At 41.0% G+C, this 25115-nt stretch overlaps 1 protein-coding gene across 3 annotated transcripts in view; it reads right to left on the bottom strand.

Annotated features, from left to right (window-relative positions):
* Positions 1-25115, bottom strand: part of LOC126426732 (sorting nexin-13-like) — a 399890-nt gene that overhangs the window by 65494 nt on the left and 309281 nt on the right. For all 3 annotated transcript variants that reach the window (XM_050088694.1, XM_050088696.1, XM_050088695.1), the window contains 2 exons: positions 24419-24670; positions 16583-16840 (listed from right to left, as the gene is read on the bottom strand). In XM_050088694.1, the coding sequence (XP_049944651.1) occupies positions 16583-16840; positions 24419-24670 (510 nt within the window). The remainder of the gene's footprint in view (positions 1-16582; positions 16841-24418; positions 24671-25115) is intronic.

Raw genomic sequence — 25115 nt, 5'->3', positions numbered from 1 at the left:
TACACTACTCTATCACATGCAAGTCTCTTCATCGCTGAATAACTACTACAACCTACATCTTTCGGAATCTACTTCCTGTATTCATCTCTTGGTCTCCCTCTACAACTTTTACCCCTAACACTTCCCTCCAATGTTAAATTGATGACCCTTTGATGTCTCAGAGTGTGTCCTACCAACCAATCCCTTCTTTTAGTCAGGTTGTGCCACAAATTTCTTTTCTCCCCAGTTTTATTCAGTACTCCTCATTAGCTATGTGATCTACCCATCAAACCTTCAGCATTCTTCTCTAACACCACATTTCAAGAGCTTCTGTTCTCTTCTTGTCTGAACTGTTAATCGTCCATGTTTCACTTGCACATACGGCTTCACACCAAAAGAAATACCTTCAGAAAAAGACTTCCTAATACTTAACTCCTTATCCTCTGAACTCATGTTGACAAATTCCTCTTCTTCAGAAACACTTTCCTTGCCATTAGCAGTCCACACTTTATATCCCCTCTACCTCACCCATCAACACTTATTTTTCTGCCCAAATAGCAAAGTTCATCTACTAGTTTCATGTCTTGTTTCCTGATCTAATTCCCTCAGCATCATCTGATTTATTTTGAGTCATTCCATTATCCTTGATTTGCTTTTGTTTATGTTCATCTTATATCCTCCTTTCAAGACACTGTCCATTCCGTTCAAATGCTCTACCAAATCCTTTGCAGTCTCTGCAACGGCAAACCTCACAGTTTTTATTTCTTCTCCCTGAACTTTAATTCCTACTCCTAATTTGTCTTTCGTTTCCTTTACTGCTTCCTCAATGTACAGACTGAATAACATTGGTTTCCTTTTGCACCCGCCTATTCTTACAACTACTGTCTAGTTTCTGTAAAAGTCATAAATAAACTTTCACTGCATGTATTTTACCCCTGTTACATTCAGAAGGTCAAAGTGTGTATTCCAGTTGACACTATCAGAAGCTTCCCCCAAACCCCAAAAGCTATGAATGTGATTTCTCCAAACTCCCAAAACCTATGAATGTATTCTTTACATTTCATTAAGGTATCTTCTAAGAGAAGTCACTGCATCAGCACTGCCTTGTGTGTTCCTAAATTTCTCCAGAATCCAAACTGACCATCCCGAAGGTCGATTCTACTAGTTTTTCCATTCTTTTGTAAGTAATTCATGTTGTTATTTTGCTACTTTCAATTTAAAACAACTGTATTGTGTAGTTCAACGATAATGCAAAGGGACAAAAATGTGGAAGTAGTCCTAGAAGGTGTGTTATTTATACATGGGCAACGTTTTTTTTATATGTTCCAGTATTTTTTTTTTTTTTTTTTTTTTTTTGTCTTCATTGGACAACATGTAGTGGATGGAGTTAGTTGGCAGAGATCTTGAAGGAAGGAAGGAAGATTTTACGTCTCATCAACATCGAGGCCACAGATTGTGTCAAGGATGGAGAAGGAAATTGGCCATGCCCTTTTACAGGAACCCAGAATTTGCCTGAAGCAATTTAGGGAAACCACAGAAAACAAAAATCTGAGTGGCCAGATGCAGGTTTGAACCGTCATTCTCCCGAATGTAAGTTCAGTGTGCTAACCATTGCGCCATCTAGCGCTAGGTCAGAGATCTTGACATTCTCACAGACCTCAGAATACTCCAGTCCAACATTTTCTGGTGAAAGTAGGAGACAATGATTATAGAACAACCGAGTGGAGAAACTGAAGGCTGGTAACAGCCAGGAGTCTCGATTTTGCTTATTAAATAGCAGCAGACTGAAAAGTGCAGCATGTCTGTTTGGGATAAATGGAATTATTAATACGACACACTAATTATTTGGTAAAGAAAACAAAAATACATATAACAATATTATGAAAAAGATGGCTGCTACACACCATATGGAGAAGATGCTGATTCACAGATAGGCACAACAAAAAGACTGTCACAAAGCGAGGTTTCGGCCAACAAGGCATTTGTCAGAAATACATATATGTTGTGTGTGTTTCTGACAAATGCCTTGTTGGCTGAAAGCTCACTTTCTGACAGTCTTTTTGTAGTGCCTATCCGCAAATCAGCATTTCCGCTATGTGGTGAGTAGCAACTATCCTTTTCATAAAATTGTTACATTCCAACCAGGATCATCCATTATTTAAAAATATATATAATTATTTGAGTGTCTGAATGGTGAAAGTGGAGCTGCTGCACTTGGTGAAGAATAGGTGAACTAGAGGGCACCGGTTCATATATACTGAGTCTAGGCTAAGTGGTGTGACATACACTCTGCCATGTACTGGCTGGTGGCTTGCCCAGCAAGTATGTAATTGTAGCTATAGATACTCTACAAAGGCTCCAGAAGGAGAATCAAATTACAGCAATTCTGTATCTCATCACTCTCATTATGTCCGTGACGTGCGCAAAACCTTTCAGAGCGATAAACATTAGAACAATTCCAAAACCTCACCTTTCCTTATGAGATGGATCATAGCCCAAGGAGAACTTGTGAGCCCACATCTAGATCTACTCCATAAGCCACCGTATGGTGCAAGGCAGAATGTATCTTGTACCACTATTAGTTAATTTCCCGCTCCATTCAAAAACACAGCAACAGAAAGCTATATCCCATGGAGCCTCCTTTACACATAAGAACACTTGTCTAAAATTCTCCCATTAAAGTGAAGTTGATACATTTGCCTTCCCCGTTAGAATTGTGCTTGAACTATTTTGTATTTTTTTGCAATGTTGCTCCTATATATTTAACTGACCTTATTGTGTTAAGTAGCAACCCACTAATACTGTATTTGAAGACATTGGAATTATTATTCCTGTGCGTTTGAACCATTTTACCTTATTTTATTCTATTTACATCTAGAGCTAGCTGTCATTCATCACACTAACTAGAAATTTTGTGCAAGTCATCTTCTTTCCTCCTATAGTCACTTGACGACAACACCTCCCTGTACGCCACAGCATAATCAGCAAACAGCAACAGATAGGTTCGCAACTTGTCAGCCATATTGTTTTTTTTACGAGTGTAGTTTGAAAAGTTGTCAGAACGGAATTAAAAAAAGTACTTACGTCGCTGACACATTTATTTATTTTTCAGTGTAGTCTCCTTGTAGATTAATGCACTCAGTCCATCGATGTTCCAGTGCCTCAATCCCATCTCGAAAATGAGTTTCATCCAGGCCTGCAAAATAGTTGAAACTCTGGTTATCAATTCTTTGTTTTAAGTAAACCTCTGTCCACCAAGAAAAATTTTGTTTTGGGAAGAGGTGGAAGTCTGATGGAGCCATATCAGGTGAATAAGGCAGATTTGGCAACTATTCATACCTTAGTTAGTGTAATTTCGCCATGGCGATGGCACACGTGTGTCGGTGCGCATTGTCTCGATGGAAGATGACTTTCTTCCTTGCTACTAAACCTGGCCTTTTTTCCCATATCTTTTGTTGCAATTTGTCCAGGAGGTTAACATAGAATTCTCCAGTAATTGTTTGCACCAGTGGGGAGATAACCACAAACAGAATCCGCTTCATATCCCAGATCGCTGATGCCACGATCTTTCCCGCCGGAGGAATTGTCTTTGCTTTCTTTGGTGGCGGAAAATCAGCATGCTTCCACTGCTTTGATTGTTGTTTTGTCTCTAGAGTACAGTAGTGCACTGAATTTTCATCTGTGGTCACAAACAGGCGCAAAAAATCTTGTTCGTTTCTCCTAAAATGAGCCAAACATTGTTCCAATACGTCCATTCTTGTGCGTTTCTGATCCGGCATCAAGAGTCGTGGTACCCATCTTGTAGATAATTCTTCAATTACAATGTGATATACCGTTTCAGATGACATCTGGCATGTGTGATCAATTTCACGCACTTTCAATCGGCGATCCTCTGTGATCATTTTGTGCACTTTTGCAGTGATTTCTGGATTAGTCACACATCTCGGCCGGCCACTGTGCAAATCACCATCTAAGCTTGCCTGACCAAATTTAAATTCATTTGTCCACTTGGCAACAGTTGAATACGAAGGAGCAGAGTTCCCCAGTGTATTCTGGAAATCGGCACAAATGTACTTTGCTTTCATACCTCTCCTTACGAAGTACTTAATCACTGCTCGAATCTCGATTTTTTCCATCTCCACAAATCACTACGCGGGAACAACAATAGAGCGACATCACTGCCACAGCTCTTTCCAAGAGCACTGACGTGGCACGTGTTAACAGGCACCAGTCCAATGAATATCACATGTACAACTTGTTGCACTAGCACTGACCTCTTGTGGCGATTCTGAGAACTTTTCAAACAACCCTCGTACATTGTGTGGTCTGAAACAGTCTGAAAAGCTTGTAAGGATGTTGCAGTGTAGGTTGTGTTGAGAGATAACAGTTGAGAAAAAAATATAAATAATACGCTGCACTGTTTCCGAGTTAATTAGCATTGAAGTTAGCCAATTAGGCCACTGCACACACAAATTCGAGCAGCCCGCCCGACACAATTAGTGTCAATTGTTTTCGTACCATTGATGGTCGTGGACGAGACTTGTCAGCCTTTGCCTCGGGTTCGATTCTTCCCACTGCCCCGTGTCCAATTTTTGTATCACTCTCTTGTTTGGTTTTAGGAAACCAAACAAAAAAACACTTGTGGCGACACTGTCTCTCTGGCGAGCTACTCGAATTTGCACATGCACCTCCCCGATTGGCTAATTAGATCCTAAATTGGCTCAAAAACAGCCCAAAGTATGGAATATTTTTCTTAACAATTATTCCTCAGCACATCCTACGGTGCAGCACACTTACTATCTGTTTCTGACCTTCCCGTACAGAGAATTACAGCAGTCCCACCCTGCCTGTACAAACTGACCTCAGAACCCAAATGACAGGTGTCACCAGGGCCGACGTGAGCCACAACTGGCAGACGACTGCACCCTGCATGCTCGATAGCCGCAGGCGGCACCTCCTCCACATCTCTGAAGAGGCCAACTGGCAGACCTACTGAGTGCACATTAGCTTTCTTTGCACCCCCCGAACACTACCTTCCTGAGGGGCTCCATAAAGTGAAATATTGAAGCTTCCAATAACTGGCAAACCCCTACCTGCATGTGCCTGCTCGGACTGTGATGAAGGAATGGCCACCCATTCACTCACACGGGTAAACATCCAACGTCCGTACTGTCTATCCACTTCGAATGATGCAAAAACGTTACCACCTGCCATTCACACTGTGGTGAGGGTGGATCTAGCGTATCGGGTTCATCAGAATGTCCCGCGGCAGAAGAGCCCTCGGGTGAAACGAGGTTCACCTCAGGTGCTCCGGGTGACGCACCAGTTTCTGTGCCACTGCTACACCCTGAGGTAGGAGCCTCGTGGCCAAAAGCTGTTCACAAACTGTAGGCAGTTTCTCTCGCATCCGTATACAATGTGCACACATCCTTTCAGTCCAAGTAGGACTCACTTCTCAATTGACTATAAATGCACAGAAAGCAACGTAAACACACAGCTCGCTGCTCTACTGACGTATCGCCACCTGAGGCCGATACCTTACTGAGCTGCAAACCTGGCCGTTCCAAAAAAATTACAACTGTGCTATAAACTGCACAAATCTAACCTTCAGAGTTATTACAACACGAAATTACACTTCTTAAATACTATGTTTGTGCATACTTTTATGGGATTTTTCCATATGTTTAATAAACATGACGAAACACGACACATACACATAACAGAGCTTGTAGTCATCAATAATATATTCTCCTTAACTATTTACAACTGTCTGCCAAAGGTGGAGTGACTTTTCGACTCCGCGACTATGGGAATCGTGTGGTTTTGAAGTGAAGAACTTGTTAAGCCTGTAATATCTCTCTACATTCGATGAATTATTCAGATACAATTCTACCCTTGAATGACGTTTACTAATTTTCTATCTTCATACTCGCAGAATCCATGCGAAAAGTAGTTCATACAATAGCTATGCCATGAGTGCATAAGTATTCTTTGTAGTACTCTCTCTGGTGGTTGTTAGAAAAAAAAGAATGGGAGCTTCCGAGATTGTCTTCGTGCCAATTAGCCTGAGCTTGGTTTGGATGAACTGTAATCTGATTATTGAGATTTATCACAGAAGATAACTGATACGAACCGTACGATTAAGAGGAAATATATATAGATTGCCCCTTTTGGTGTGTATTTGAAATTTGAGAATTAATGATATTTATCGATATATTGCGTAGTTGTTAATCAGAAGGGAACTTCCGAAAGACTGGATACGAACCTGAATTTAATAATCCAAGAGCTCCATTACTTCTTCGGAAGGTTAAACTTCACCAAAGCCAAATATCCGCTTGATATGAGGTTTCCCGACTGATTATACAACGCTCCCAAAATTACGAGGCATTTTATTTGTACAGATTAGCAGACTGCCGCAAAGCACGAGCCTGCAGAGAAGAAGAATCATTGCCTGATTTCATTCTAACAAGTAAAATTTCAGAATCATTTTGAGTGACTGAGCTATGACTGTGTTTCCTATCATGAATTATTGATTGCTCGAACAAATTGAGAGCTACAGAATTACGTAGAAAAGATAGGAGGAAAAATTACAAGCCACGATTGGAATGCATTTTCATCTGGAAAGGAAGTTCTTTGAAAGTTATTCAACAGAGAGGAGAAAAGACAAAAAACTGGGGGCGCAAGATTGTGTGAATAAGGTGGGCGTCGAATGACTTCCCAACCTGAGGAAAGCAATTCACGGAACACCACATCGTCACTGTTGCATCAGATGCATCACACTATCTTTTGTAGGTGTGTACAGGTCTTTGTACGGGGAGTAGCTGCTTTCTTTTCTTTACATTATGTAGCGGGACTTTGAATTTCGCCGCGCTACACTCGTTCCCTCAGATAAAAATATCCCGTCGCAGCGGTATGAGCGCTCGACGGCAGAGAAACTACCAAAATTGTTAACTCTTTTTTGTTTTTTTATTCTGTTTCAATTGTCTCTTGTTAGCCGAAGCTTAAGGCAGGCGTGATCAGATGCTGACGTAAAAAACTTAATGGCTAATCTTGATCTGATTGTAATGTGTAGACAGTGTGGAAGTTATTAAGAAATTTGGTGGATGGAAGTAGCAAAGTGAATTAAATTGCATACAGTATCAAGATGATTTTATTTGGTATAAATTAGTGAACCCTGGACTATTACAAGATTTCGGAGCAGATTTTTTCACGCTGAAATGAAGGAGATTTTTGAAGACGTGGACGCCGCCCGAAAGAAGACATGTTAACCTGGTAAAGAATGAACTCTAAGCTACGCCATTTCCCCCTGTCAGTTACATTCTGTTATTCTCTGTTTCTTTTCAATAACTTTTGTAGTGAAAATTGGTTTAACTTTTGCTCAAAAACGCCACAAGGACCACCCCAACAATAGCTTTTCCGAATAACGAAGTCCGATAGCTTTTCCGTAATACGAAGTCCGATCTGAATTTCTTTCATTCTTTCCCTTTTTCACGGTCTCTCTTCTCCCATTTTTTTTACTAACCAATACAACTGGCTCCCGCGACAGGACGCAGTTTTCGGATGTGTCGTTTTTGAGCAAATTTGAAACTTTAATTTGTATTTTTTCCCAACAGAGAATAACCAAAAATCCTGAAGTTTAAAGGGTAACGAAAACACCAACTTTATTGTACCTAAGCAAATGATTATACAACAATATTGTAAAGAATTTTTGTAACTAATTCAATCTGTTTTTCTTTGCATGGCATATGTTGATGCAAAACTGTTATTTTGAGGACTTTTGGTGATTATCCAATGGAGATATATTAAGAAAATCCATATTTTGACGAATACGATTTACGCAGAAGTGTTTGACCAGCCGCTGCAGGACAGAAAATTTAATGGTGAGTCACACAATGATGTTTCATTCAAGCATTCAATAGCCAACTGCAGAATCCATTTTTCCCTTTCCACACATCCTGTAGTCTTCTTCTAGATTTTTCTAAAATTATCTATCTCTATTGTAGTTTGTGGTAATTATAGTATTGTTGTAGCATATGAAGATCGTGAATTTGACAGCCAAACAGTCATTTGTTACGAAAAATTTTGTACGCCCTGCTGCAGCTTTCTCAATCATTGTTTGCAATAGAGCAATCATTTACATTGACGAGAAAATATTTCAACCTAAATTCGAGTCAAATTTTTATTAATCAGACTTATATTATTCCCTTTTTGACTTACGATTATACATTCTATTACAATGGAACGCGGTAAGGTAGAGATAGTTTCGGCAGATGAGTTAAGTGAAGTAGATTCATCTTTCAACCAACAAGAAAGTCCGCGTTTCCCTCCATGGACCAGTTCACAGATCAATGCAATGATTTTGCCTCAAACTCGCAACATTTGTGATAATACACAGATGGCGACTTTAAATGACGAAATGTGGAATGGACGCGAGACTAGACCGTCAGCGCCATTGTTAACATCAATGTCAGAACCGAATATGAGACAAATTCAGCAATGTGACAGAAATCGGACACAGGAAACTGACAAACTGGACCGACTATTAGAGTTATTTGCAGACATGAAACGAGACGTTAGTCAGAAAATTGACGCAAAACTGGACGCACTTGGTCAGGACTTTAAACAAAGGCTAGATAAAAGCGACGAAAAATTTGACGTATTAAACCGTACTATGACCGAAAATTTTGAACGAACGACAAAACAGATGGCAGAATTAAATAACGCCACTCAAAAGCTCAGCCAGAGATTTGAAACTTTGTCCAACCGAGTCACTAAACAGGAAGAAACTTTGGTTACATTCACACATGAAACAAAAAACAATAACACCCGATGTGAGAATCAGTTAACTCAAATAGTTAATGTGCAGCAGGAAGTGAACACTTGTGTGGAAGAGTTAGCTCAGGCCCACACTTCAGCTAGCTCCACCCAAGAAAAGCTGACTGAAGAAGTGGGAAATATTACCCAACAACTTACTATGGTAGTTCTTGAACAAACCCATCTCAAAGAAAAGATAGAAAAACTAGAAGATCGAGCGGACCTCGCGTCACTAAACAGCGACACCAACATGGCCGAAAGAATTGTACATGAATGTAAATTGTGTGATGACTATCTGGACAAAAAACTTGAAACAATTACAGAAGACATACTTTCAAAAACAAAGACACATGTTAAAGACGAGACAAAACACATACAAAACGAAGTGACAAAATTACGAGACAATGTTGTGCCGTGTTTGGCGATAGGTGCAAACGCATCGTCAGGAAACGACAAAACAGCTAAAACCATGGCTAATGACACAGACAGATCACCACCTATTTTAGAATCACCTATTTCAAATCAAAATTACAATGTGCCGCTTTCTTTTCCACTCAACGAGCAATATTACGTTACCACACCTAGAGTAGCAAGTGACCTAAATCACATCAATACAGTTATGCCAACCGGCATGGCCGATGACACGTTTGTAAGACATGGGTATTTCCAGACATTTTCCAGTGAGGACAAGCACAAAGTCCACCCTATTGTGTTAATTAGATCATTTGACGGTGTTTTTCCACGTAGTTGGTCGGAAGTCGATAAAATCAGATACGTCACCAATCTCATGAGAGGACGAGCAGCTAAGTGGGGTGCCGCTATGAAACAGCGATGCCTTACGTCTGAACAGTTCGAACAAGCCTTCTTGGACGAATTCTGGTCCGAGAATGAGCAACAGAGTCTAAGGAGAGAAGTGTGCAACCCCGAGACCTATGACCCTAATAAAGAGACATTAAGACAATACTTTGAGAGGTACCTAGACAAGACACTGTACTGGTCCAAACCAGCCGACTTGTCAGCGATAATTGACACTTTAAAGAGCCACTTACCCTTTCCATACCGAGACAGATTAATAGGAGTACCGGAGAATGACGTTAAGACTTTCTTAAACTTCTTAGATCAAATGGACGTAGTTTACAGAGGCGATTCACGCCATTCAAATTTTATTCATATTAGTAACCAAAACCAGCACCCACCCCAAAGGAACCGTAGTGACGGTGGTTGGTGGAACCATCCGTCCGCGCCGCGACACAATACGGTGCCTGCGCGCGAAACGTACTCAAATGGAAACGTGTATGACGCTAGGAACAACCGCAGAAATTCGTGGAATAGGAATAATAACAATAATTATCACCCATATCAAAATGGTAACTACAAGCAAAATGAAAATTACAGACAGTACAACAACAACAACAATAGGAGACGTGAGAAAAACCGGTACAACGCGGGCTACTTTGACAGGAACATGACATATAACAGACAATTACCACCAAAACAATACCAATCCCAACAATCACCGACAGAATATGTGGAACACACAAAATTCACGCATGACAAATCATAACCCTCCACGGAATCCGCCGCCGTTCCCTAGTACAGTTATGCACTCCCCGCCACGAAGTAGCAACAACAATTGCGGCGCGCCATCAGCTGACGCGTGGGCGCCAACCGGCCGGAATGTAAACATACTGGAGCTGGTCAATGAACCCGGCCAAACACAGCAGACGACGGAAAACAGTCGACGACCGAGCTAAGCGCTCGTGCTTCGGTCGTGAGGTGTTGTAAGAGCGCAGCGGCTGAGACGGTTTGTTTCCTCAGGTACGACGACAAAATGACAGCAGAACAGGAATTAACAAACCTATCACGTTGATGACCTTGTTATTTTGCGTTCACATCCCAAGTCTACAAAATTAAAACAACTGAACAGAAAATGACAGCTATTATGTTCAGGTCCTTTCAGAATAGCAAGCATACCTCACCCAGGTTGTTACTCCCTAGAATACCCGTTATCTCACAAGCCGAGGGGGCTGCATCCCCACAGACATTTGAAACCCTTTGTGCACTAAAACAACATAATATAATGATAACTAAGTTGAACATGAGCAAGTTGCTGTGAAAACGAGATCATAGATATTTGTATTGAATACACGAACATTAAGTTATACAGCATAAGAACACAAACATTCATTTATGGAAATTATATACTGCAGTTACACTTGTACACATAATTATGAAGAGAAAGTAAACCCAGGTGAGTACACTTACTAAATGAGAAAAGATATTCATATAGGAATGAGACCTACGCAGGTTACATTGGTTGTTAATTGTAAATTATAAGGTGAATCAACAACTAGTTAGTTATTTCAAGGCACTACAATGAGAGGAAATAATAGCTATTGAGACCAGTAATGGCATATGTATGTAGCAGAATGAATGAGGACGTAAGAATGAATTATCAGTATGAATGAGTTAATATTTAGGTTAATATAAGAAGGTAAGTTACTGAGAAGTAGTTGATGGATACAAGAGATTATTTGAGGAAAATATTATTGGAGTTTTACGAGAATGGAAGGGCCAAATGGCCCCACGTATGTGATATATTAATGTTTGATGAGGAATATATTTAATGTATAAGGATATATATATATTATGATGAATATGTGAGTAAGGAATGAGTGAGAATGTTTTAGTAATATTGTGCTACATAGAGAAGTGAGTAAATAGTCTACATCTTTAAGATTACATAAGGATTTCAGTTTGAAAGAAAACATTTGTGATGAGTTAAAACACGCGAGTACAAGGCGTTAAAGGTGAATCTATTTACAGTGCCCTTGAAAATGAACGAATGTAAGAAAAGCAGAGTGAACATAATGGTGATTACAGCTGTTGAAAGAAGCGTAATAAGAATGTAACTTGGAAACACATTAGCTTTAATTTATTTCAGAAGTGTAACTTTGTAACATTTCGTTAAGTTTTGTTAAGCCATTGTGTGGAAGAAAACATTTATAGTTCGTGTTCAGACAGGAGAATGATATTTTAAGGAACTTAAGTTGAAATATAGTTTTTACACAGCCCTTATGTGAATGCATTTGTATAAAAAATTTTTTTACGAAAGTGAAATTTAGTGCCATGTTAGCCTTTATTCTACTTACACATGACAGAAAACCCTGAGGAAGCAAAAGATAGGAGAGTTATTAAGGCCGTTTTGCGACTCGTACAACACCTCCACTTAAGCGAACAGATGACAAAATTACATCTACGTTGAAGACATTTGACTTTTCAGGCTATGCAAGGTAAGTGCAAAGGAGCAGTGACCACCCGTGCAACCGACGTCGAGCAACGGACAGTGAGAAAGAGACATTTTACTGTCAATTATAATAATATGTTCTTTATTTATGATTTATAGATAGAAATGATGTATATACACACAACATACATAATGTTTAACCTTCATTAAAGTAGAAGAAAGTTCATGGTTGAACTCTTGAGAGGAAATTTGATATGTTATCATATAATACACATTATGAGAGAGACAATCTCTGAGATACATTTTCCATTTGTATAGACGGTATCCACAAGAAGTGGAGATATTGAGGAAGTACTGAGCAGATATGCGATTCACTCGTGCAAGGATTTGTTAAGGTATAATACACTAAGTCATATGAACAATCACAACACAAACAGAGAATCTGTCATGATGTTACGCTACACAGACTTGACGTCAGGACACTTACATTTACCCATGATTTGGTAAATTGTAAGCACCCCTTTTCACACACCCCTTGAAGGTCATGCAAACATTATAACGTATTGTGTTCTCTTTTTTTTGTATTAGCAGTAGGATTTGGCAGTTTTTAGGTAGTAAATAGTTTCTTCCAGTCTATCTTTCTTTCTTTCTCCATTATCCTACCACGTACTGCAGCTGGGTATTGTTTGTTTATGGAATGTAAGAATATATTGTGTGACAGTAAACTTTCAGGTATGAATAAAAAGACATGAAGAAAACTGAGTATGGCATTACAAGCCTGGTCAACCACTAGCCAAGATATGGAATTAAAAAAAAAAAGAGAAATAATAAATGAAGGAAAGCCCGTGCTTTAAACATTAAGTCTTATATCCCTTGGCACGTCACAACCTTAATAAAGAAAATCAAAATGACCATAAACCCCAATAAAAGAAAGCCAATGGGACTTAGTATAATTTTTTTTTTAGTGTAAATATTTCACGTGTATATTCTTGTAAATTTATATGTATTTGTATATGTGTTAAAACTTTGCATATTGTCAACATATTTTGAAACGTGACCACGAAATGTAAGCTTTCATAATTAACGATGTAAACATGCTTGGACAAAGTGAACTGTTAAAATGCAAATGTGGCAAAAAGTGTTGCAAACTGTGTTAAACAGTGAACGTTATAAACGACGAATTTTGTGTTGTTTGTGAAACTTATGGCGCATAAACCAAATAACTGTTTGGAAATCGATATAAACTGCAATTTACTTCGACGATAATGAGGATTTTCACACTGCAAATGAACGTTTGTTGGCAAGTGTAAACAATGTGGTGAAACACCTACCTTCGCGAACATCGACGCCGTTGTTCCTGGCCGGCCTTCAGATGCTTGGAGACAATAAACTCAGCACCTGTCGTAGGCGATGTGGAGGCTAAAAACTACATCGACCATATATGCCCCGGGAACAATAGTCATGAAAACGCACAAGGACCTGGAGTGTTGTGTCGTAACAGAAGACATGGATGTTGCTTCAGATCACGCACACGCTCAATTTTATGGTGTCACCGAACTTAACACGCCATTTATGCTGGAATAACAACTTGTAATGGACACTATGTGAGAGCGAATACTGTTGAAGACTGTCATAACACAGCGATTTTGAAACTGCCGCACGCGAAATTCAGTGATGCTACTGCACATGCGCAAAGACTACGTGCTGCCAGAGGTGAATTGGGAAACCAAAACTGGAAGCGCACAACATTAACTGCGCTGGTGAGCAGCTGGCTCAAACACACACTGTGTAAACATATATATATTAATTGTCTAAAAAGGATCAAAACTGTAACAAGTGTATGTAGTATATAGATTTAGAAACCAAGTATTGGCAAAGATAATACTCTAAGTATGCACGTGGCGTTTCCTGGGAAAATATGTATAATAGACATTTAGGTATATCTATTCTATTGTTTGCTAGCCTGCCACGCTAAATGTTTTAGCGTGACAGTCGAGGGGGCGATGTAGCGGGACTTTGAATTTCGCCGCGCTACACTCGTTCCCTCAGATAAAAATATCCCGTCGCAGCGGTATGAGCGCTCGACGGCAGAGAAACTACCAAAATTGTTAACTCTTTTTTGTTTTTTTATTCTGTTTCAATTGTCTCTTGTTAGCCGAAGCTTAAGGCAGGCGTGATCAGATGCTGACGTAAAAAACTTAATGGCTAATCTTGATCTGATTGTAATGTGTAGACATTGTGGAAGTTATTAAGAAATTTGGTGGATGGAAGTAGCAAAGTGAATTAAATTGCATACAGTATCAAGATGATTTTATTTGGTATAAATTAGTGAACCCTGGACTATTACAAGATTTCGGAGCAGATTTTTTCACGCTGAAATGAAGGAGATTTTTGAAGACGTGGACGCCGCCCGAAAGAAGACATGTTAACCTGGTAAAGAATGAACTCTAAGCTACGCCATTTCCCCCTGTCAGTTACATTCTGTTATTCTCTGTTTCTTTTCAATAACTTTTGTAGTGAAAATTGGTTTAACTTTTGCTCAAAAACGCCACAAGGACCACCCCAACAATAGCTTTTCCGAATAACGAAGTCCGATAGCTTTTCCGTAATACAAAGTCCGATCTGAATTTCTTTCATTCTTTCCCTTTTTCACGGTCTCTCTTCTCCCATTTTTTTTACTAACCAATACAATTAGCGTAAAGATACCATTTGTTGTACCAGTAATGAGACAGGACTGAAATGCTCAGTGTTGTTCACGAGCCAATTGATGACGAGCAAGCAGTGATGGATATATGCCCTCTTGGTTAGTTTTATGATCTCGGCTTACAGCACAAGGTACCCGTACACAGCATTTTTGAACCTTCCCCACTGCAAGCAAATGCTGCACAATGGTGGAATGATCACAGTTATTACATTTGCCAGTTCTCAAGTACACTGATGAGGATCATTGCGGATTAATGTGTTTAAACAATCTTCACCGAACCCCGAAGGTCTTTCTGCAGGTGGAGACTGACTAATTCCAAAACAATCCTCCTTAAAATGAGAAAACCATTTTCTTGCCAAGCTCTGTCCGGTGGTGTTATCCCCATACACGGCACGAAAGTTTCTGACTGCCTTCACTGCTATCCCCCTCTATTGAACACAAACAGAAGAATAGTTCAGACATATTCCAATTCCTCTGCTTGGCACTCTTGTTTCTGAGATTCCACAGCTGTACTCACTATGTCCAAAAGATAAAACGACAATATGTAAACTCAAGCAGGAACAAAGAACTACAAATAAAAAATGACGATAAATAAACACACAGCAACCGGGATACCAACATGCAAAACAAAAACTATAAAAACTTATGCACCAACTTTATTCAAATACAGGAATGGAATTCAAGAATCAAACTAAGAAAGAAAAAAGTATAAAAAGCTAAATATGTAACTTTCTGCTCTGCTGCCTATACAGTATTGTCTCCACTGAGCATCTGTATGCACGAGTTCCCGTCAAGAGAGGCCACTGTTTGTAGTACCTGATGGGACTTCATTAGTGAAAGAGAAATGACATCTGAGGTTCCCCAAGGAAGTTTTACATGCCCTCTGCTCTTCTTAATCTACATAAAGAATTAGGAAACCATATGAGTAGTGCTCTCAGATATTTTGCAGTTTTTGTGGCACTCTTATCATCTGCAAAAGTGATCAGAATATTTAAAAAACTGCAAAATGATGTAGACAAGTTATTGTATGACATGAAAAGTGCTAATTGATCCAAAAAATACAAAGCAACTTCCTCCACACAAGTACCAAACATTCTGTTACATTTAAGTTACACAGTAAATAACAGATTTAAACATTGTGCACTGACCTAAGTACCTAAGGAGTACAATAAACAAATACCTTACACTGGAGCCATGATATGGAAAATGCGGGGAAGGTAAACCAAACACAGTGGTGTTTTATTGGCACAAAACTTAAAAGATGCAATAAATCCACTGAAGATACTGGCTACATGACAACTGTCTGCCCTCTAGTGGAATACAGCTGCACAGTACGGGATTCTTGCCAGATAGTACCGACAGAGGACATCAAAAAAATTTAAAGAAGGGCAGCATATATTGAAGTACTGCAAAATTGGCGAGAGAGTGTCAGAGATACAATAAGCGAGACGGGTCGGGTTCTCAGACTCCGGCGCGAGACCTTTTCACAAAGTTTCAATAATTTCTCGACTTGCACCTAGATTAGGAGAAATGACAACTGCAATAAAATAAATCACAGCACACAGGAAGATTTAGGTTTTCATGTTTCCCACTTCAGAGTGGCATGGTAAGAAGAATAATCCACAGTCGGTTTTACGAACCCCATCCCAAACAGTTAAGGGTGAATAGCAGGGCAACCATGTGCTGACTCAGAACGATCACTTCCCCCAGTAAACAGTTTAACGCCCACCAATCTCCCATAATTCCTCAAAATTGATCTGACTTTTACAATGAAGTAAATTTGTATAACATTTTCCAATTTATTAGATTTTCCAGAGGAATCGCCACCCCGGACTCACCTCCGTGTCGATAGAGGCGCCGACCTTGGTAGCCTCGCACAGCGCGGGTGTCGCGGCCGCCCCCGCCAGAGACGAGGCACTCCCGGAGCCGTGGGAGGAGCCCGACAGGCTGCCGGACGTGGCGCTGCTGCCGAAGACGCGACTCAGCCCGTCCACGACGCCGTCCACGGTGCTGAGCAGGTTGTCGGGCACCGTGCGCACCGCCTGGCCTACCGATCGCATCGAGTTCTTCAACGGGTTCACCACCAGGCTGTCCAGCTGCAACACACCGCGTAACTGACTTATTACGGATTGTTATGGTATTTGAAACTGTGGTTCAATATCAGTGAATCTTGTAATCTTAAGTATTGCAATATAGGTAGAACACTATTTAAGTACGCTAACAGACCCCCCTCATGAACCGTAGACCTTGCCATTGGTGGGGAGGCTTGCGTGCCTCGGCGATACAGATAGCCGTACCGTAGGTGCAAACCGCAACGGAAAGGGAATCTGTTGAGAGGCCAGACAAACGTGTGGTTCCTGAAGAGGGGCAGCATCCTTTTCAGTAGTTGCTGGGGCAACAGTCTGGACGATTGACTGATCTGGCCTTGTAACATTAACCAAAACGGCCTTGCTCTGCTGGTACTGCGAATGGCTGAAAGCAAGGGGAAACTACAGCCGTAATTTTTCCCGAGGGCATGCAGCTTTACTGTATGGACAAATAGAAGCATTCGAAATGTGGTGCTACAGAAGAATGCTGAAGATTAAATGGATAGATCACATAAATAATGAGGAGGCATTGATTAGAATTGGGGAGAAGAAGAGTTTGTGGCACAACTTGACTAGAAGAAGGGATCGGTTGGTAGGACATGTTCTGAGGCATCAAGGGATCACCAATTTGGTATTGGAGGGCAGCGTGGAGGGTAAAAATCGTAGAGGGAGACCAAGAGATGAATACACTAAGTAGATTCAGAAGGATGTAGGCTGCAGGACGTACTGGAAGATGAAGCTTGCACAGGATAGAGTAGCATGGAGAGCTGCATCAAACCAATCTCAGGACTGAAGACAACAACAACAACAACAACAACAACAAGACGATTAACATATGTGGGGGGGATCGAATACATAGATGGGATTTTTGTTCCTGAACATCAACAGCTGGTAGGACTGGCCCCGTGTTTCTGCTATGCTTAGGTGGGACCATTAGAAGTGAGGAGAGCGTGCTGTTAGATATTTTCCGCCGTTTCGTCAGTAACACTCGTGACGTCTGAGCAACAGGTCCACCCCTCCATTGAGCAACACATAATTACTAATTTTCTTGCTCATAAAGGAGTTACGATGGCAGAAATTTGCTGGCTGACTGAACAGCTCGGTGGTAAAACACAATCAAGGGTGCGTGTATTTGCCTGACACACAAAGTTCAAGAAAGGATGAGAACATGTGGAAAATCAGCAACACGATCGCCGTACTCGGACCAACATTACAAACAAAAACATCCTGATAGATGATAGTATCAGAAGCTCCACAAAAAGTCAGAATCAGTTATGGGAGCTGTCAAGCAATCATCACCAACTACCTACAGTTCCGTAAAGTGTGTTCCACATAGAACCCTAAACTTCCGACCGAAAATCTGAAGTTGAGACGTTTGGAGCTCTGTCAGAGGCTTACAGCAAGGTTTCCAGAAGAAGGTGACGCATTTTTGAGTCGGATCGTCACCTGCATCGAAACGTGTGTTCACCACTACACTCCAGAATCCAAACGAGCCAGTAAGGAGTAGCGGAGGAAAGGGGAGGCAGCAACAGTGGACACCAAGACTCGACTGTCAGCAGGCAAGGTTCTTTCAACCATTTTTTCGAATAGCGAGGCATTTTGCCGATTGATTTTTTGCACGAGCGACGCACGATCAATGCTGCTTATTACTGAAAACTGTTGAAATAGGCAAGAGTTGCATATCACCGCAAAAGGCGAGACCAATCAATTTGACAGGTCATCCTCCTCCACGATACTGCTCCTCTCACTACCTTCAAGCTACGGGAAATGCACTGGACTACACTTGATCATCCTCCTTACAGCCCGGATTTATTTCCCTGCGATTTCGATTTATTCGGACCGCTTAAAGATGCTCTAGGAAGACGGCGATTTGAAGATGAGGAGAGTGTGGAAGACTTCATGCGCAACTGGCTCGCGACATGACCCAGTTCATTTTATGATGAGGGCATCAAAAAGGTGTCCATACACTGGGACAAATGCATTTCCAAAGCAGGAAAAATAAATTATAGTTGCCTTGAGCTTTTCAATACACGAATTTAAATAAAAGATAAAATTCTGTTTATATTTGAGCCGCCTTCGTATTTGGACGCAAATGAAATATTATTTGCTCACCGTGTACTTAACCTAAGAACTCCCCTGCCCCACACAACGTTGCAACATCCTGTAACGAATGACATTACATACAGACATGTAAAGACAAGTTTTAAATCTCAAAACCAGAGTTACAAAATTCTGAAAATGGCAATAACAAAATCCAAAGTGCACTTTTGCACTGAACTTCGACTAAAATATACTGAAACTTGAAGTCATTTTTTAGTTTCTGTGTAGCTATAAAGTCTGCCCGTATACTTCACAACAGTTTATTGCAAACAGGAATGTTGGAAGAGCTGTCCGGAGCACATTCGACCTATTTACCTCGTACCACTGTAGAGCACTTCTCACTCGACTGACAAACTGTCGTCACTCCCTAAACCGCTACTGTATTTACTCGAATCTAAGCCGCACTTTTTTTCTGGTTTTTGTAAGCCAAAAAACTGCCTGTGGCTTACAATCGAGTGCAAAGTAAGTGTAAGTTCTGAGAATGTTGGTAGGTGCCATGACAACTAACTTGTGCCGTCTAATATACAGTGAAACTTCGTTAACACGAATCCAAAGGACCGAAAAATCAGGAGTTCGTGTCAAAAAAATTCATGTTAAGTGAAAAACACAGATTTTAATAAGTACACATGTACAGCAGTAAACTAATGTGTAATACACTACACTATCAATCATCTTATTGTAGTCTTATAACACTATAAAGTGATTGTAAAACAAAAAGTACTCACAAATTATATAAGTTACTTTCTCGGCAAAAATTCAGTCATGGTTCGTTGAGGTTCATGGGAACGATAATATTTTGTAATTTCACAACCAATTGTAATGATAGCATCCACAAACCCAGCAGTGACGTCAGATGTTGAAGTGAACCGTTCTAAACAATCCAAGGCTGTAAACATCTCCTGACAGGTAGGTGGAATGGTATCTGTATTCTTGTGCTCTTCACTCTCTTATGATGGCCCTTCTTGCTGCTCGTTCACAGCTTTTGGCACATCCGATTCCACAGATGCACATATGGCAACATCGTCGTCTACACTAATGAGTTCTTCGAAACTAATCCCAGGGTTCGCAACATCCTGCAGAACTGTCCATTCATCAGGTGAAGTGGCATCTTCTAACTCGTGGACATCTTCAGTGTTGCTATGTCTCCAAGCTCTGTTAAAGCACTTCCCTATATCATGTGGCGATACTGAGTTCCAGACTGCTGCGATGGCTTTTATTGCGTCAAGCAGATTCCAATTTGGGGTTCCACTATTGTTTTCAGCAGCACGAATTGCAGCTCTTAGAAGTTGCTTACAATAAGCTCTCTTTATGAGAGAGATTATGCCTGGGTCCAAAGGCTGAAAGCGGCTTGTGGCATTGGGTGGAAAAAACTGAACCTTTATGTTCGATAGGTTCAGATCATGAATGTTATGGGCAGTACCCCTGTCCAATGTAAGAAGAACATGTCTATTTTGAGCAACCATTCGACTGTTGAAACGAAGAATCCACTTGCGAAATGATGTGCCATCGATCCAAGCTTTCTTGTGGTGAGACTAGATGCAAGGTAAAGTGTCCATATTTATGTTTTTAGAACAATGTGGTTTCTCGTATTTACCGATAACCCAGGGACGAAACTTCTCACTGCCGTCAGCATTACAGCAAAGTATAACAGTCACACGTTGTTTGCTTCGTGCTCCACCGTGACACTTATCACCTTTTATCCCCAGGGTGTGATATGGAAAAAGATTGTAGAAAAATCCAGTTTCATCCATGTTAAACACGTCACATGAGGCATACTTTTCCCTCACTCGGTTGAATTCATGCAACCAGCTGTTCGCACTTTCTTCATCAACTTTATTTGCTTCACCACAAATTTGTACAGATGAAACTGAATGTCGCTTTTGGAACCGGTACAACCAACCAGCAGAACAACGGAAGTCTTCGATGCCTTTATCTTTAGCAATATAATTTGCTTTTGACTGAATCACAGAACCAGTTTAAGGTATGTTAGATGCATGCATATGATTGAACCTTTCTAGCAGTAACATCTCAATGTCTTCATACTTGGTGATACGAAGTCGTGTAGATTTGTTTCCAGAACCTGATGCCACAGCATTAATAGTTTTTTCTCAATTCTTTATAATCGTAGATAAAGTAGATTTAGGTATTCCAAACTGCTCAGCAATTGCTGTTTTCTTGGTTCCACGGTCAACTTCATCTAGAATCTTAAGCTTTAACTGTACATTTAGAACTGTCTGTTTCTTCTTTGCCATTTTCGTGTGCTACGGTACTGGTTGTAACTGTAGTTTTTATTCAGTATTCCAACTTGATACGGCTACAACTAACAGAACACCTGTCAAATCTGGCACTGAGTACATTCCTAAATTCTGCTGCATGTCTTATAATGTACAGCATACGCTGATTGTTGAGGTTATAAATCGCGGCTACCGACCTACAATACATTAAAAATGAGTCAACAATAAGTATAATTAGCTTTGTAGCTACATTTCCTACATTCATTTTCGACGAAAAAAAAAAAAAAAAAAATGCTTTAGATTACTCTAAGGTCGGAAGTTTTTGCTACAGTGAAATTTAATTATGCTTGGAATTGAAACAGAGTTTGTAATTCGCCTTAACCGATAAAACATACCATAAGAACTAATGTATTCCTGGTGGAACCAATATTTTTTTCGCATTAACCGTGAGTTCGTCTTATGCGAGTTCGTACTAACGAGGTTATACTGTATGTAATGCTAAAGGAATGCTTTGCAGGCACAAAGATAAATACTGGTGCCAAAACCTCTGCTTCAGTAAATAAATTAAAAAACGTAGAACACGAGCTTTTTTTTTCTCTGCCCCAAGTTTCGAACACTGCATCGCATTGTAAGTAACGACTGCTGCAGTGTAAGTAACAACAAATAGTACCCACTTGCCATTGTTTTGCTAATGAGAAAAATTCCTCTCTATCTCTCTCTTTCTCTCTTTTTTTTTTTTTGTTTTGGCAAGCGGCGGTAGCCCGCACAAAAGCAATTTGTGCCGCGAACGGCAACAGGTCATAAACACTCATTATCAGAATGCGACAAACAATGCCTGACACAGTACAATAACGCATTTTCAGCTTTGAGTGACGTTTAACACCTGTAACAAAGAGAGTGGCACTTATCAATCAAAGCAAAATAAGCAATCGATTCAAACCAGAGGAAGCAGGTGGAAAAAATAAGGGTAACCGTATAAATACGAATGGAGCGCCTGGCACATAGCAATAGCTACTTGGTAAAGCTTAACTGCTAAGCTTACGACTCGAACCAAACTACTGTAGCTGTATCTTCATCCATTCGACCTAAATTGTGTCTCACGTTACTATGGACCAACTTTGTTTCGATTTGGAGGTGCGGTCTACAACTTTTCTCTCCCCTTGAATTTCGAGTCTCAAATTTCAGGTGCGGCTTAGATTCGGGAAAAATTTTTTTTCCTCGATTTCGAGTTTCATTTTTCAGGTGCGGCTTAGAATAAATTCAATGTCAAACTGGGGATCACTATACTAATCTTTTTGTGAAAGCATTGCCTAACCAACAATGTAGGAGAGAGGCCGAAAGTGTGCATGTCATCATTGAATATCCAAAGCTGCACACAGAAAAGACAATATCTAGTGGCTACCACCGCAACTGAAGAGCGACAGCCAGGCTACAACAGCTGTCAAAATAATAAAAACAATATAACTCAGGTTTTACACTAAGGGGTTAAGTATATATTAATGTACCGGGTGATCAAAAAGTCAGTATAAATTTGAAAACTTAATAAGGCACAGAATAAGGTAGATACAGAGGTAAAAATTGACACACATGCTTGTAATGACATGGGGTTTTATGGGGGGGGGGGGGGGGGCAACAAGAGAAACAACAAAGTTCATAAAATGTCTGACAGATGGCGCTGGGCAGCAAAACTTCAGTGACTGTGCATGACAATCGTGTATAAAAGGAGATGTAATGAGAGAGAGAATCAGATGCGCCAGCAGTCGCAGCATGTTGATGTTACCTGAAAAGGCGCTTTTAGTGAAGCTCTATTATCAAAATGGGGAATGTGCTAGTTCAGCATTACGATCTTACCGCCGTATGAAGGGGATTCGAATGGGTAAAGACCCGGTGACAAATGCAGCTGTGGCGAGAATGATTTTGAAGTTCGAAGCCACGCGTTGTTTAGACGAAAGACCCCGTAGTGGCCGACCGAGCACAAGGCGTAATGCTGCTGAGACACTTCAGGAAGAAATGGAGGCTGTAGCGGGTTCGTCTGTGCACGGGGAAGTTAGCGCTTGTGCAGTCGCACGTCGCACCGGCATTCCGTACACTACTGCTGGGTTGGCACTTAGGCGTACCCTCCGATGCTATTCGTACAAAATCCATCGGCATCATGAACTGTTACCTGGCAATTTAGTGAAGCCAAGGGCATTTGCGTTGTGGGCGTTTCAAAAGATGGCGGAAAGATGACGATTGGTTGAGTAACGTGTTGTGGACCGACGAAGCTCATTTCACGCTCCGAGGGTCTGTCAACGCCCACAACTGCAGAACTTGGGCTACCGACAATCCTAGAACTATTGTGGAAACTCCACAGCACGACGAGAAAGTTATGGTATGGGTTGGATTTATCACATCTACCGTTATCACGCCTTTTTTCTTCGAGGAAATGTGTGATTCTGGTTTTGTAACTGCTACTGTGACGGATGAGAGGTATGCCGATATGTTACAGGATCGCATGATCCCCAGGCTGGCTGATAAACACCTGCTGGAACGTTCGATGTTTATGCAGGATGGCGCTCCACCCAATATTGCTAGACGCATGAAAGATCTCTTGTGCGCGTCGTTTGGTGGTGATCGTGTGCTCAGCCGCCACTTTCGTCATGCTCGGCCTCCCAGGTCCCCAGACCTCAGTCTGTGCGATTTTTGGCTTTGGGGTTACCTGAAGTCGCAAGTGTATCCTGATCGACCAACATCTCTAGGGACGCCGAAAGACGACATCCGACGCAAATACCTCACCAACTCAGGACATGCTTTACAGATGGTGGACATATTGAGCATTTCCTGTAAAGATCATCATCTTTGCTTTGTCTTATTTTGTTATGCTAATTATTGCTATTCTGATCAGATGAAGCACCATCTGTCGGACATTTTTGGAACTTTCGTATCTTTTTGGTTCTAATAAAACCCCATGTCGATTTGTACCTCTCTATCTACATTATTCCATGATTTATTCAGTTTTCAAATTTATGCTGACTTTTTCATCACTGGTTAGTACTTACCTATTGAAGGTGGAATGTTTAGTACTATTGACAGACTCACGTAAAAGGAAAAGTAGTCACATTACCCTCACTTTCGGAACTATAAGTTACTTCCTCGAAGAGGAGAGACGTGTGGGTCAGACAAGAATAAAAACGTAGAGCAAGCCACTTTGAGCTGACGACACGGGGAGTCGGCAGCCAGAGAAGAGCACAGCAGAGCCGCAGCACTCACTCACCGCGTGGGACACCTGTGCCACCCCCAGGCCGGAGCTGCCCCCACCACCTCCGCTGCCACCCCCGCCGTAGTCCCCCTGCTCGAGGAAGGCGGCCAGCAGGTCGCGCAGCTGCGGGTGCGAGCCCACCACGCCGGGCTGCATCACGATTTGCAGGTAGTCGTTGAGCATCTTCATCCTCTTCTCCAGCACGGCACGCTCCATGTTGTGGAACGTCTTCTTCCCGGGGAACGTCAACTTGCCCAGGTCCCCGTACTGACGACAGTTTTAAATCGCAGCATTACTGTCAAATTCCATGTGCACATAAATCACTTGACTAATGTATAGGAGATTTATCAGTGGAAGTTGTGTAACCGACATCCCAGATACGAGAACAGCCTGACGTGAGCATCTGAAAGACTGGGCACCTACAATTTCTTCATCCTTAGAAGGCTGGAAACAGAGAGCCTGATATCAATTTCCTAAAGCACTATGTTTGTGCTATTGTGGCCCAGATAGACACGAAGCCCACGCCTACTACATTAGTACAAGTTTATATGCCAACTAGCTCTGCAGATGATGAAGAAATTGATGAAATGTACGATGAGATAAAAGAAATTATTCAGGTAGTGAAGGGAGACGAAAATTTAATAGTCATGGGTGACTGGAATTCGAGAGTAGGAAAAGGGAGAGTAGGAAAAGGGAGAGAAGGAAACATAGT

The sequence above is a fragment of the Schistocerca serialis genome, chromosome 11, assembly GCF_023864345.2.
Source record: "Schistocerca serialis cubense isolate TAMUIC-IGC-003099 chromosome 11, iqSchSeri2.2, whole genome shotgun sequence".
NCBI classification, from domain to species: Eukaryota; Metazoa; Arthropoda; class Insecta; order Orthoptera; family Acrididae; genus Schistocerca; species Schistocerca serialis.
Note: the sequence above shows the minus strand (reverse complement) of the source record. Positions and strands in the feature narration are given on the sequence as shown.